Genomic DNA, 12,901 nt, shown 5'->3' on the forward strand with positions numbered 1-12,901 from the left:
CATTTTGTTACGAAATCAGTCATTTCCTCGACGAAATGGAGAATCATTCAATTCGTCGACGAAATGACTGATTTCGTAACAAAATCGATCGTGCGACACTTGGCACCCCATAGAACTTATCCTCGATGTTAGCTATCCTCGAGGTTAAGGATCATCATAGATCTGAATGTATCTAGTGAAATGCATAAAATTGACAGTAAAAAAACAAAGCAAATGATGAGCAGTTAATAGGCAATGTCTGAAGACGATTCTATACTATCTATTCCTCACAATTCTTGAAACTTCTACACACACAAATACAGTTGACAAGAACATTTTTTTTTTTTTTTGATGAAGGCTGCTTGACATCAAGATGAAAACAAAATGACACATCTTCTGGTTAGATCATGTACATTTCAGAAAAAAAAACAAAAAACAAAAAACAAAAACGAATCATTCCAAGTTTGAGCTAGAGGGGAAAAAAAACAAACAAACAAAGCGATGAACACCTAAAAGTAAGACCATGCTTGTGAATTTGCTCCTGATTTTGGTTGCAATTCTGAAACATTCCAGCACAACTTACTACAAGTTTCTTCTTTCTCGGCGATGCAACTCGTGCCTTTACATATTTTTTGAAAAAGGATATGTAAAGGGCGAAGAATGTCTTTTGTTAAATGATTTCAAGTCCATTGCAGCATGAGAATATGGCATTAGCTGGATAGCTTGCAGCTGCTTTGAGCAATGATTAAGGGTAATATGGTTCAGTCCCTATCGACTCGATCATTTGGACAAAGAGGCACCTGATACATGATTTACGCAAAGGTGTTCATTTAAAGTTATTGTGAACATTGTGAGAAACTCTGTCAGCTCTACCAGGATGTCTGAAGCTTGGAGCATTGACCTATGGCTCAGTAGTGTACTGATATCAACTCCAACTCTACTACTTGTAGCGCAGATTATCACAAAACAAAAGATTACGCAGTACAGACACACAAGATGAACAAGAAGAGAAATTCCATCACTTTCTTTCTTTATCAAAATTATTTAGACTTCAATGTTGTTCTATGGTCATGATCTCAAACACAGGTATTATTAAAGGACAAGTCCACCTTCGTATACACGTGGATTGAATGAATGCAGCAATGTTAGTAGAACGCATCAGTAAAAGTTTGGGGAAAATTGAACAATCCGTTCAAAAGTTATGAATTTTTATAGTATCTGCACAGTCACTGCTGGATGAGAAGACTACTATAGCGTATGATGTCACATGCGTACAACGATATAAAGAAAATAAAGAGAATTTCACAAAAGTTTTACTTTTTGAAAAAAGTGCATATTTCCTCGACTCGTCACTGACGTATGTAAAGGGTAATATTATTCCCCCTTGCCTTCTGAAAGAGGGAAATCAAGTGTTCTTTTATTATTTGAGAAAAGTGAAAATATCTTGAATTTTCTTTATATTTTCTTTATATCGTTGTGCACATGTGACATCACAAGCTCTAGTAGTCTTCTCATCCAGCAGTGACTACGCAGAAACTTCCAAAATTCATAACTTTTAAATGGATTATCCGATTTTCCTCGAACTCTTGCTGCATTTACTCAATCCACATGTCTATGAAGGTGAACTTGTCCTTAAAAAGCATTCAACAATGTCCCTGCTAAACTCATTTACAACCTCGTAGCAGCTACAGTACATGACTGTAAATTTGTAATCATCATTTTATTGCTGCAACAAAATGTTCTGACACTACAAGCTATGGCAGAAAAATTCAGCACATTAAAGTTGTTGCTCATTGCAGAGAGAAAAGTAACACTCCCAGAAGTTGAGAGAGAAATGAAGAATTAAAGCAGAAACTCTGCATACGTTTAAAAGAAGAGTACAAGCAAAATCAGAGGAAAAAAAAAATACTGAACAAATTCATGTTAAGTTTATAGAGATAAGACTGCCACGGTGTCTCTTCAGAAGATATTCCACTCCCAAATTCTGAGGTTAATATGCAGAGTGCACAAGGAAAATGTTTTAAAGTAAACGCAAATAATTGAGAATGGAAAATGAAGATGCTTGTGAAATTCAGTGTGCTCACTGATCAGTGTATTTGTTGATGATGGAAAGTTTGGCTTGAAATCATGCTAAAAGCGTAAAGCCTATTTAAGAATTCGCCAAATGCTTCGATTCTTGTCACGCAACCAACTCAGTCCAGGTGAAGCCGTGGGGAGCTGTGACCGAGTCAATCATATGGGAACAGAGAACGCACAGAGACAAGATCATGAGTTGCCATTCACCGACGTTAAACTTGTGCTAATCAATGACAGAGAGCCAAAATGGTTGACATTTCCATCACAGGCAGAAGACAGCCAGTCTTAGAAAATTTGCAGAGTTATACTCGTCATCTGTTTCAGATAATTACCAGGTATTTGGCTAGGTTACTGTCATTCCCATAACTACAATGTACATGTATGTTCACTTTTCTTATGCTGTTGAAGTCAATTATATATGATTAGAAAAAATAACAATGACGCTAGTTATTAAAGAACACTAGAGTGATATGACAAATATGTCGCATTCCCCTCAAACATACATCCTACATTTCTTCCCCCCCCCCCCCCAAGCGTCAGCTGTTCTATGTTTTTCTTCTGATAAACAGAACTTAACACAAGGTAACTTTGGCAACTCATGACTCGTCCAGTGAGCTCTGGTCACCACTGTCGCTACGAGCAAAAAAAAAAAAAAAAAAGAAAAAAAAAATCATATGTGAATAAACAAAAAAAGATGGAAAATGACGGTGATTTCTGGTATACCTTCAAACTGTTGGGAGAGTGCTCTTTCTCTTTGGGGCCATTCCTCCGTTGCTATTGGTTCGTTCACATGAGCGAGGGGGTGTGGTTTGGTTGGACCAAGAGCGCATTCGTGCACGGACCAACCATGATGGCATTCCAGAAATGGGATGTTAGGTGAGGCAGGCAGAATGGTTGGAAAGGTGGAGGTGGGTCGGACGGAAAGAGGGGATTGGTAGGGATTGAGTGAGAAAGAGATAGATATAGAGGGGGAAGAGTGAAGAAGATTATGGAGGGGGGGGGGGGGTGGTGAGAGAAGTGGAAGAGGGGCAAATGTGGTGGAGGAGGTTGGAGGAAGGGTAGGGAGGGACATCAGGGGATTAAGGTTTGAGGGGTTTGGGGATAGTTTGAGAAGTAATTGTGATGTCGATGGAAAAGGGATTCAGGAACGGTTAAAGGAGAACAGGTTTGGAATGAATAGGAAAAAGGGTCATAGAATGAGTAGGAGATCGGTATAGGGATGGGCAGGGGAGGGGTTGGAAGAAGGAAAAGTGTAAAATTTGGGGTGTGAATAGGGATGGAGGTGTGAATGGGTCAGTGAGGATGTTGTGGGCATGTGGGACGAAGATTCGGAGGAAAAGGTGCGAGGAAGATGAATGGAAGACATAAGTATTAGGAGATCGACGGTAGTGGTCAGGTCAGGGTCGTGATACACAGACGGGCAGAAGGAAGACAAGAAGCCAAGAATGGACACGGAAGCGGAACGTCATCAATAGAGGAGAGAGAATATCCACGGGAGAATATCCACGGGAAGAGGAAAAATATTGATGTGATATGAAGCCATAGCGGTGGATGAAACAAACATTGGACCAGTGTAAACAGTGACAGGTTGAGAGTGGAGTAATTCACATGTGAATAAATAATGGGGTAAAAAAAACCCCACAGGATGTGATATGAAAAGATGACAATGGCAAAAAAAAAGACAAAAGTTAGAAAAGAGATGAATGAGTGGTAAAAGGTCAGAGATGCAATATTGTGTAAAGTCAGAGCAAGAGATTATTCAGGGTGATGTTCAACACAGAAGCAGGATTGATTCACAGATCAGGTAACAGGGGGTGTGCGGATTTAAGGATGGTCAAAGAATCAAAGGATGGAAACAAACAAACAAAACACAACAAAAAAAGAAGAAGAAGTTGTTAAAGTTAAAGCCAATATCACCGATGCATGGGTGACAATACGATGCAATAACAACACATACAGTCATTGTATGCATGTACAACAACACTCAGCCCTTATGCCAAATTCAGTGGAGTCACAATTCAATGCAATGGTAGTGGCAGACCAAAATGGCTAAGTTACACTCAACGTCTTTCAGCATTATGGAAGTTTCACAATGCCCTAAAATCTCTGTCCTAAACCAAAAAGGTAAACGATGAAATATGCTTCGTTTGCAGTCGAACGTCATTTTGCTATTAAATCCCTTTTGAGCAATAATATGGCAAAATGATTCTGACGGTCTTCTCCTTTTTGCCAGAATGAATCCTGAAAGATAGATAACAGATCGCTTCAGACTGGACAATTGAGAAATGCAAATGAACAAAAACAGTGGATTTCTTTGTCTTCAGAGTACTTGTGGCAAGAAATCTGATTTTCAAAGCTTTATGCATATAGATAGGGAATTGTGATTACACCAAGGTGACCCATTTCACAGAGAGAAAAAGAAAGACTCTACAGATTACAAATCTTGCAGCTATGTGCCAATGGACACCTCTGTTTAAAACTAGCTTTGTAAAGTACTACTGAGACAAAAATAGCCACTACATGTAATTTATTATTTCTATAGAGGAGAAAACCACAACCTTTAGGAAGAATATGACGGAAGGAATGTTTATATAGTATCTGTCTATGCTAATCCTGCTCACTAATCAGAAAGTATAAATACACAGATATGTGAAACCAAGAGGCATTCAATGGCATGAATAAACTCTCTATCACCAATCTAACTAGCCAAGCCATGAAAAGAAAATCAAAAGTGGGGCAAATTATTTGTTGTATAGGGACCCATTTTTTCTCTCTTCTTTCTTTAAAAACACAACAACAAAAGTGAAAGTCTCCTTTGAAGTCACTTCAATTTCCTTAAATGCTCAGGACACGTCTCTTTTATTACCAATCTCTTGAAGGTTAGACTTGTCCGACTGTTCACATAATTTTACATCATTCCTTATGTCCAATCACCTCCCAAGACACTGCCCATTCTACAAGTAGTTTCAGTTTTTCTTTTATTTTCTAATTGGGCAATCAAAGCTAAATTTCTCATTTCTCTTCTTTCCCAGGAAATGCAGGCTGCATAAAGAAAAAAAAAATACAGTTGGTCTCGCCCAACTTTAACCATGTCCTTCAAGTAGCACGAATACATGTGATGCATTATCACGAAAGCCATTTAATGTCGGGAATACATTTGGGGAGTTTTAGCAAATATGAATTTGTCAGATCCTAAGCTTTATGAATTGATATATAATTTGCCTACAGTAATTTGATTACAAGGAAAATATTTTTAAAAGGAATTCAAAGCTAGAAGACTGTTAAGGTTACATCGCCAAAGTCAGCTTTACATGCATTTTTCTTCTTTTAATGATCTCCAACTTTATGTAGGTAATGTGATGATGCACCACATATGTTTACAAAGGCTCGTTAAGTGCAGTAAAGTCAAGCTTTACTCTCTTTGCACGTGGGCCTACTCTTTATAGACGTTGCCGAGAGGTCATTTGACCGTCCCGACATCGCTACACGGTTATTTGACCTACCGTGACTCGCTTGTTCTCCTTGTTCTCCTCTTCCTCCTCAATGTCTGGGAATTCATAGATCTTGATCTTGTGTTCGTTGATTTCAGCCATTATCTGTATGGGGGTCAAGGGGTCGGATGCAGAGGTACATAAGAAAAATATTGATGAGACAAGATAAAGATTCATATACTATTTTTTTTTTTTGGCAACAATATGAGCAATATAGAAAATCATTAAAAGTCAATAGGGCTTATTTCAAGTTAATAGATCATTTCAAACTGCAGACAAATGGACTTACATGCAGGCAGATGTACTTTACATTGCCCTATATTATCATGTGTGAGCCACGTAACAGTTCATACCAGAGCTTGCTTAACACATGCTGAAATTTTTCGAGCTATGATTTTACAAGGGGCCACATTTTGTCACAAAAAGGTTAATTATTTCATTTATCACTTTCACTAAACAAAGAACATTTAACCTTGACTGGAAACCCGCTCCCATTTATCCTTTCTCCCTCATACTGTAATTATTAAAGGTGACTCTGAGTGTCAAAGTGAACCAACAGCTGATGCCCTACATTCAAATGATGGTCTACATACACACACATACACACACACGTACACTATCAAAAAAAAAACCCCACCACACACAGAAAAGGGACTGCAAATGAGCAAGTACATTGTACAAGGGGGGGGGGGGACAGAGGAGAGACAGAAAAGAGAGATACATTATAGAAATAAAAAGGACAGAAAGGTCAGAGTGTCCTACTGGCAGGTGCTACCTTTACAACATTGACGTCATGCAATGGATAGGGATCAATCAATTTTTCAATATACAGGTCAGGTAACTGATGTTAGTACCTAAGGTGGCTTCAAAGGGGGAAAAAATCCATTCAAGGGATTTGTATTATAGCATCCCGTTACTACTGGGCCAACACTTGCTTCCAGATAAGGCCAAAGATGTCATCAATTTTGTGGATGGTAAAATGGCCATGGGGCTGTCTCCAGTGAGGTGGGGGATAAAAGCTGAAGGGAGGGGGGGGGGGGGTAGTGGTATAAGAATGAAGAATGAAGTAAGTTTATAGATGAAGGAGCCTGGCTTAGTAGTGAGGCAGTGGTGACATCAGCACGGTACTTAGTGTGAGGGGCAGGAGCCAGGCAGGGTTCAGGCATGGGGGTGTGACAGGGGGAGCGGCATAGAGTTAATTGGCAAAGGGGAAAAGTTGTATGGGGGAAAAGGTATGCACTTTGCAGGATTAAGACCAGAGGGCAATGACCATGTGGGGGCACTGTGGCATAGTGGATAAGACTCCCGACTCCCAATCGGAGGACTCGAGTTCGATTCCCGCCCAGTGCTTACGTCCTTGGACAAGATATTTTTACCCATAATGTCCCTCTCGACCCAGGTGTATAAATGGATACCTGGCAACACTAGGGTAATGATAATGGCAGGGAACTCTCGTAGACAAGTGGCAACAATGAAGAGGCTACCCTGGACAAAGAAGACCTTATCATTATTATTATCCTGTGAAAATCACTATTCCTTGGGGGGGGGGGGAAGTATCTCGTGCTTAAAGCAGCAGAAGCTGCTGTCAATTTCACTCTCTAGGCTGAGGCGCATGTCTCTCAAAGGAACAGTTCCTGGAACAACAGGTTTGACCACATGTGAATCTGACATGGTGTATGTAGCCTGAACACTGCTCTACATATTGTACATGGCTTATTCCCTTATTGCCAGTATATATATGGCTTTAATATTTGCGCCTCATCCTCATCACAATCGTGTACGTACTTGTAGCAAAGCTTCCTCTTTGGTTTGATCTGACTATACAACGAATTTACCTCATTCACCAAATTTGACATAATCCTCAATAGAATGCTTTGAAGACAAGACATGTGCAACTACGATCATTTATTTGAAAATAATTTCTGCAAGTTTGCAAATATAATGTCTATACCTTAACAGCCTCAACTCCCAAACTTGATCACCCCCCCCCCTCCCCCCCCCCCCCCCCCCGTCCATAGCTACAAATGTGGTCTTTTGCATTTCTGCATTTTAGGGACTTGTGTATAGAGTATTACTGCACGTTGTGATAGTCCCAAGTAACAATAAGACAGCGCCTTTCCTCTGATGCTCTGCAAACTCCCCTGCAAATTCCCCCGCACCAGCACGAAAGCCCCATCTCCCACGGCTCTCGCTATGTGACGTCTGCCGTTGACAATCTGCCAAGGAAATAACTCATTTCCATACCCTACTTCCCCAGGCCAGGACCTGTACAGTGCCCTGCTGCACACCTACATCGTGGTAGGAAGCGGTCGCCTCCTTTAGGAAACTCTGCCACTGACAGCCTACACTGAGCAGTGTCAGTACTCTTGGCCCGACCACGGCTGAACAAGGACTCCACAACTTGTGCCACATATTCCCCAATCTTATGGAACATTGCCTGACCATTTTTAGCTTGTGGTCAGGTAACACGACACTGAGAAAAAAAGATCTTCATTCTCAAAATAGTCCTAAAAGGAAATCTATTTGTTATTTGACCAATCTGAAGTCGTCGTTCCCCATTCCTTTCCTTCCCTCGTCAAAGAAAACAACAGGCCTGGGAATATCCTTGGGTGATAAAGTATTCTTGTATATCACTCTTACAACTTTATCCCATCCTTCACCAAAAAAAGCTTAATTTTATCTATCACCTTTGCATCAGTGATACAATGGATCTGCAACACATTGATGTGGAAACTAGCAGTTTACACCTGTTACTCACAATGTGTCCCCCCCCCCCCCCCGAAAGAAAAGAAAACAAGAAATGTCACTATGGTGACTGGTTTTTCTCCATAACATAATGCCTCCAGCAACACTTTGTGGCGAAGGCATCAAAACCTTTAAATGAAACTTTCAGATTCTCCATTCCCAATCTTAAAACTGTCCTAAACCAGAACTTCCATCAATTCACTTTTGAATGAATTCATTTGATTTTAAAAGATGATAAATCCAGAGAATTATGTCCATGACACTGTCAATCTGTTTGCGGTGGCAGTTTAATACTTGTAGAAGGAGAAATTAATCTATGACATTTAAAAACAGTTCAAATCATAAACCGGAACACTCATTTTCTGAAAATACTCGAGCATGCAAGAATATTCCTTAAGTAGGGTTCTACACGTATTTGTCTACCATAAACACACTCGTGTATAAGGCGCACCTTTTTTGTCCTGAAAAATATTGAAAGTTGGGAGTGCGCCTTACACACGAATAAAAGTACATGTAACTGTGTCTGTGTTTTGGGTTTTTTGTTCTGCTTGATGTCAAAAAAAAAAAAAAAAGTAACATACTAAATATCTAAAAACACCACCACCAACAACAAAAATACTAGATAGCAGCTCTGCTACTGGCTATCAACACAGCGTGAGCCAAAATATATGGGAAGCCTATATGACAAGACTTTTATTTCCCCAGCAAGGAAGCACGGAAGATAATTTAGGAGACATTTTGTCTGGACCGGAAAGTTCTCCCGCCGCCTTCCTTTCAATATGATGACAGTAAAGAATCAAAAAAAGAAAGAAAGAAAGAAAAACAAGGAAGAAAACTTAAAATCCTACATAATCCGGGCTACTATATAAATTCTAGCAACATTGGGGATGGGGTGTGGGGGTCAGCATCTGAAACCTTACTCAGGCAACTGATTCACCTGTTCCGCGGTATGGACAAATTAGCAGGCACGAAAATAGACCTTAATAGGACTGGACAGGTCAGACTGTTGTGGAGTGCAGGGTTTAGGAAGAATTTGACATCCAGTGCTCTGGATCTGGCTCTGCCTTCGTTGGGTACGTTCATGCTATTTGGCAAGTCGCGCCAACAGAACGGCAAGCAAGTTGCCACCCTGACACTCTCAGCCTTGAGGATCAACAATGTAAAAGCTTAAGCAATGGGTTTGAAAAGCCCCTTTAAAGCCCTATGAGAGTTTAAATAATGTATGTAGTCCTGCTTGTTTGGTAATGCAAAGACTATGAACTTGCCTATGTTACAGGGTCATTTAAAAACAAGGAAAAGCACCATAACCCAACAGGATACAATGCAATAAGAAAAGCAACAAATATGGATTTAGCTACTGTATGAAAGATAAGACACACTTATCTCCCCCTCCCCCCCCCCCATGAGAATTACTGTTTCAGTAATGCTATGACTGACACTTTCACTGTTAAAATAATAATAATAATAATAATAATAATGATAAAATATACATATAAATAATTACCAAAGTGCCCTGTTCTCCACAGAAATCTGTGAAAATTCTAATCTTGCTGGGCTCTGATATAGATATAAATTTCTTTCTGCATAACTTAGAAAAGCTGATAACGGCTTTTAACCCGTTGAGGACAGACTGGTTTTGGTACAACACGCATTTCCCATAGACACTTGACCGAGTATACTCGGGACTCTTCTTCAATGGGTTAAGAAGCCTTTCTTTGGGCAATGTTTGACTTGTACTTCAACAGCAGGAAAATGTTGCTAATCAGGCACTTTCAGTGCAGTGGCAAAGTTGGTTTAGCGAATGGTTTGGGCAATGTTAGACTTGTACTTCAACAGCAGGAAAATGTTGCTAATCAGGCACTTTCAGTGCAGTGGCAAAGTTGGTTTAGCGAAATGTCAGCCATGCTAACACGTCTTCCTTACTGCTCTCTGTCTTCTGGTAAGCCGCAGAGTGAGAGGTGTACGACAGAGTTTAAAAGACAGAGACAGGGAGTGGGTAGGGGGAGATAGAAGGGGGGAAAGGTTTCGGGTGGGGCAGGGAGGAGAGGGAATGGAGAGGGAATGGGGGTGGGAATTGGGACTTGGAGAGGATTGGGTAAGGAAGGGGAGGGAATGGGGTGGGGATGGGGTGGGGATGGGGTGGGGACACATGGGATTAGTTTGCTGAATCACCATATGAAAGATACATGTACCTATAAAGTGAGAAAGATAAAGGAAGGGGGGGGGGCAGAAGGGAAACAGGGGTGGGGTTGGTCAGGGAAGGGAGGGGATGGGAAGAGGAAGGGCAGGGGATGGGGTGGGATGAGATGGGGTGGGCATTGGGAGAGGGTGGGGTGGGGATGGGTGGGGACAAGTGGGATTAGTTTGCTGAACCACAGAATGAAAAAAAGGTGCACTGATTGAGACAAAGGAAGGGGTGGGGTTGGCCTGGGAGGAGAGAAGAAGGGGTGAGAAAGGGGAGGGGCACTAGAGTAGTTTTGTGTGCTTCATACAATGATTTCCAAACATGCATAAACTCACCCTTGATATTTCACAAACTAAAATACTTGCATCTGAGTCTCCAGAGTCCGGTAGAAGTTTAATATATGCCGTTAATTCTGACACTTTTAACCACTTTTGAATGACTGACCATTAATGTGAAAATGACAGGTGCACTACCGTGTACATGTACTGTACGTACCGTACTACTAACGACTACTTGAGTATAGTGCTGAGCCTCAGTTCAAGAGATTGAGTTATTCCGAAATGTGTAAACGTGTCTTTGAGTGTCTCAATGTTCAACTTCTACTGGACTTTGGAGACTCATATGCAAGTGTTTTAGGTTGTGAAATATTTAGGGCAAGTTTGGAGTAGGTTTAAGAATCATTAATTATGAGGTGGTGCATACGTGTATGTACACTATCATCAAGGGAGGGTATTGGGTGGGATAAAAAAGAGAAGGGAGGTGGGTGGGATGGGGAATGGGGTGGAGTTGGGTTGAGGAAATGATGGGGTTGGGATGGGGGAGGGAGAGAATAGCGTGAGGATGAGGAGGGGGTGGGGTGAGGAAGGGGAGGGAATGGGGCGGGGCTGGGGCGGGAGCAAAGTGGGATTAGGTTGCTAAACCATCCAAGCTGTGAGTAACATGCACAGGTGGCTTACAGCAGGAAGAAGGGCGGGATTAACGATGCACTTGTACAGTGTACATGAGAAGAAAATGTGAAAGCCACGCACTGTCATTAACCAGCTGTCTGTCCATAACCCTAATCTTACTAAAAAAAAAGTTTCTTGAATGAAATTATCTATGATATGAACTAAGGGATGCATGGATAGATTGTCAAGTGTTCCTGGCTACTACAGCAAGCAGTTTTGCTAAGAGCATTTTTGCCAAACTTCCCAGTTTCTAAAGTGGTGAGCCCTCTATAGATGACCATATCACTCACCATGATATTGTTTCAACAGTATTAAGAATAACAGTACGGAATTATCATGACAATAAAATGATTCAAATTAAGATTCATCATAATAATGATGGCAGTAGTACTAATGATTATTGCTTCTTCTGATCGTTATTATCATTACTACAGTCAAACCTGTCTTCGCGATCACATGTCTATATCAGCCACCTGCTGTATACAACCACTAAAAACAATTCCCTCCCAGAGAAAAGCATGTTACAGAACCCGTCTATAGTGGCCACCTGTCTACAATGGACACCTTTTTGGGGGGTTCCCCAGGGGTGGCTACTCTAGACAGGCTTGACTGCATTATCTATTATCGTCACTAAATCATCATTATCACCATTATCATCAAAGAAATAATGGTGACGATAATTATACTAGATGTTGCTGCCCTTTCCTCACCCTCTTCTTGAATTCTCTGCACTCCTCTGGTGTGAGCGTGTCTGCCTTGGCGATGAGTGGGATGATGTTCACTTTGTCGTGTAACCTCTTCATGAACTCCACGTCCAGCGGTTTCAACCTGCAACAAAGGGCAGGTAAATCGTCACGCCTTAAGATACGAAGAAGTTGAGGGCGACGGTGACTGATATCCATACGTACTAGCACAGAAATTTTAAATCAAATGACTGTCAGGCTTGGATATGGGAAAGTGACATTGTTGTACTAATTTCCCTTTCTTTTTGGTTTGTCAGCATTTGGAACTACCAATTAGGGATATCAACTTTTGATATGCAAGTATACACACCCTTTTTCTTTTTAAAACTAAGTTCCAAGGGTAAACCCTTATAGGGATCATACAGGTACTTGCCTTATGTTTCCCTCAATTTGTGAAGAAACTTCAATCAATGTCAGGGTGTTTTGTAACAAACAGAACTGAGAGATTTTGTTCAGTAACAGGTGTATTGCGCATTACTTTAATGGCTCTTCAGATTCATGACATTTACCCTGAAAAGGGGTTATGGCAATTCATGACTCACGAAAGAGAATTCCTTGGACACAATACCCATGTAATGCAGGGTTTCAAAAAACAACAACAACAAACAAACATTGATAAAAATATTGGAATTCTATAAGTATTACCAAATGAACTTTAGGGAAGTACAGCAATAACAAATAGCACTTGAAGGCTGCTGTCTTTTCTGTAAATAATTTATTAAAGGATGATCGACT

At 40.7% G+C, this 12,901-nt stretch overlaps 1 protein-coding gene across 3 annotated transcripts in view; it reads right to left on the minus strand.

Moving 5' to 3' along the window:
• Positions 1 to 12,901, minus strand: part of LOC140232566 (septin-7-like) — a 126,214-nt gene that overhangs the window by 24,234 nt on the left and 89,079 nt on the right. For 2 of the 3 annotated variants that reach the window (XM_072312659.1, XM_072312658.1), the window contains exons 6-8: positions 12,134 to 12,251; positions 5,559 to 5,651; positions 2,779 to 2,829 (exon numbers count right to left, since the gene is read on the minus strand). In XM_072312659.1, coding sequence (XP_072168760.1) covers positions 2,779 to 2,829; positions 5,559 to 5,651; positions 12,134 to 12,251 — 262 coding nt within the window. The remainder of the gene's footprint in view (positions 1 to 2,778; positions 2,830 to 5,558; positions 5,652 to 12,133; positions 12,252 to 12,901) is intronic. The other variant, XM_072312660.1, reaches the window with a different exon arrangement.

This window comes from Diadema setosum, chromosome 9 (genome assembly GCF_964275005.1).
Source record: "Diadema setosum chromosome 9, eeDiaSeto1, whole genome shotgun sequence".
Classification (NCBI taxonomy): domain Eukaryota; kingdom Metazoa; phylum Echinodermata; class Echinoidea; order Diadematoida; family Diadematidae; genus Diadema; species Diadema setosum.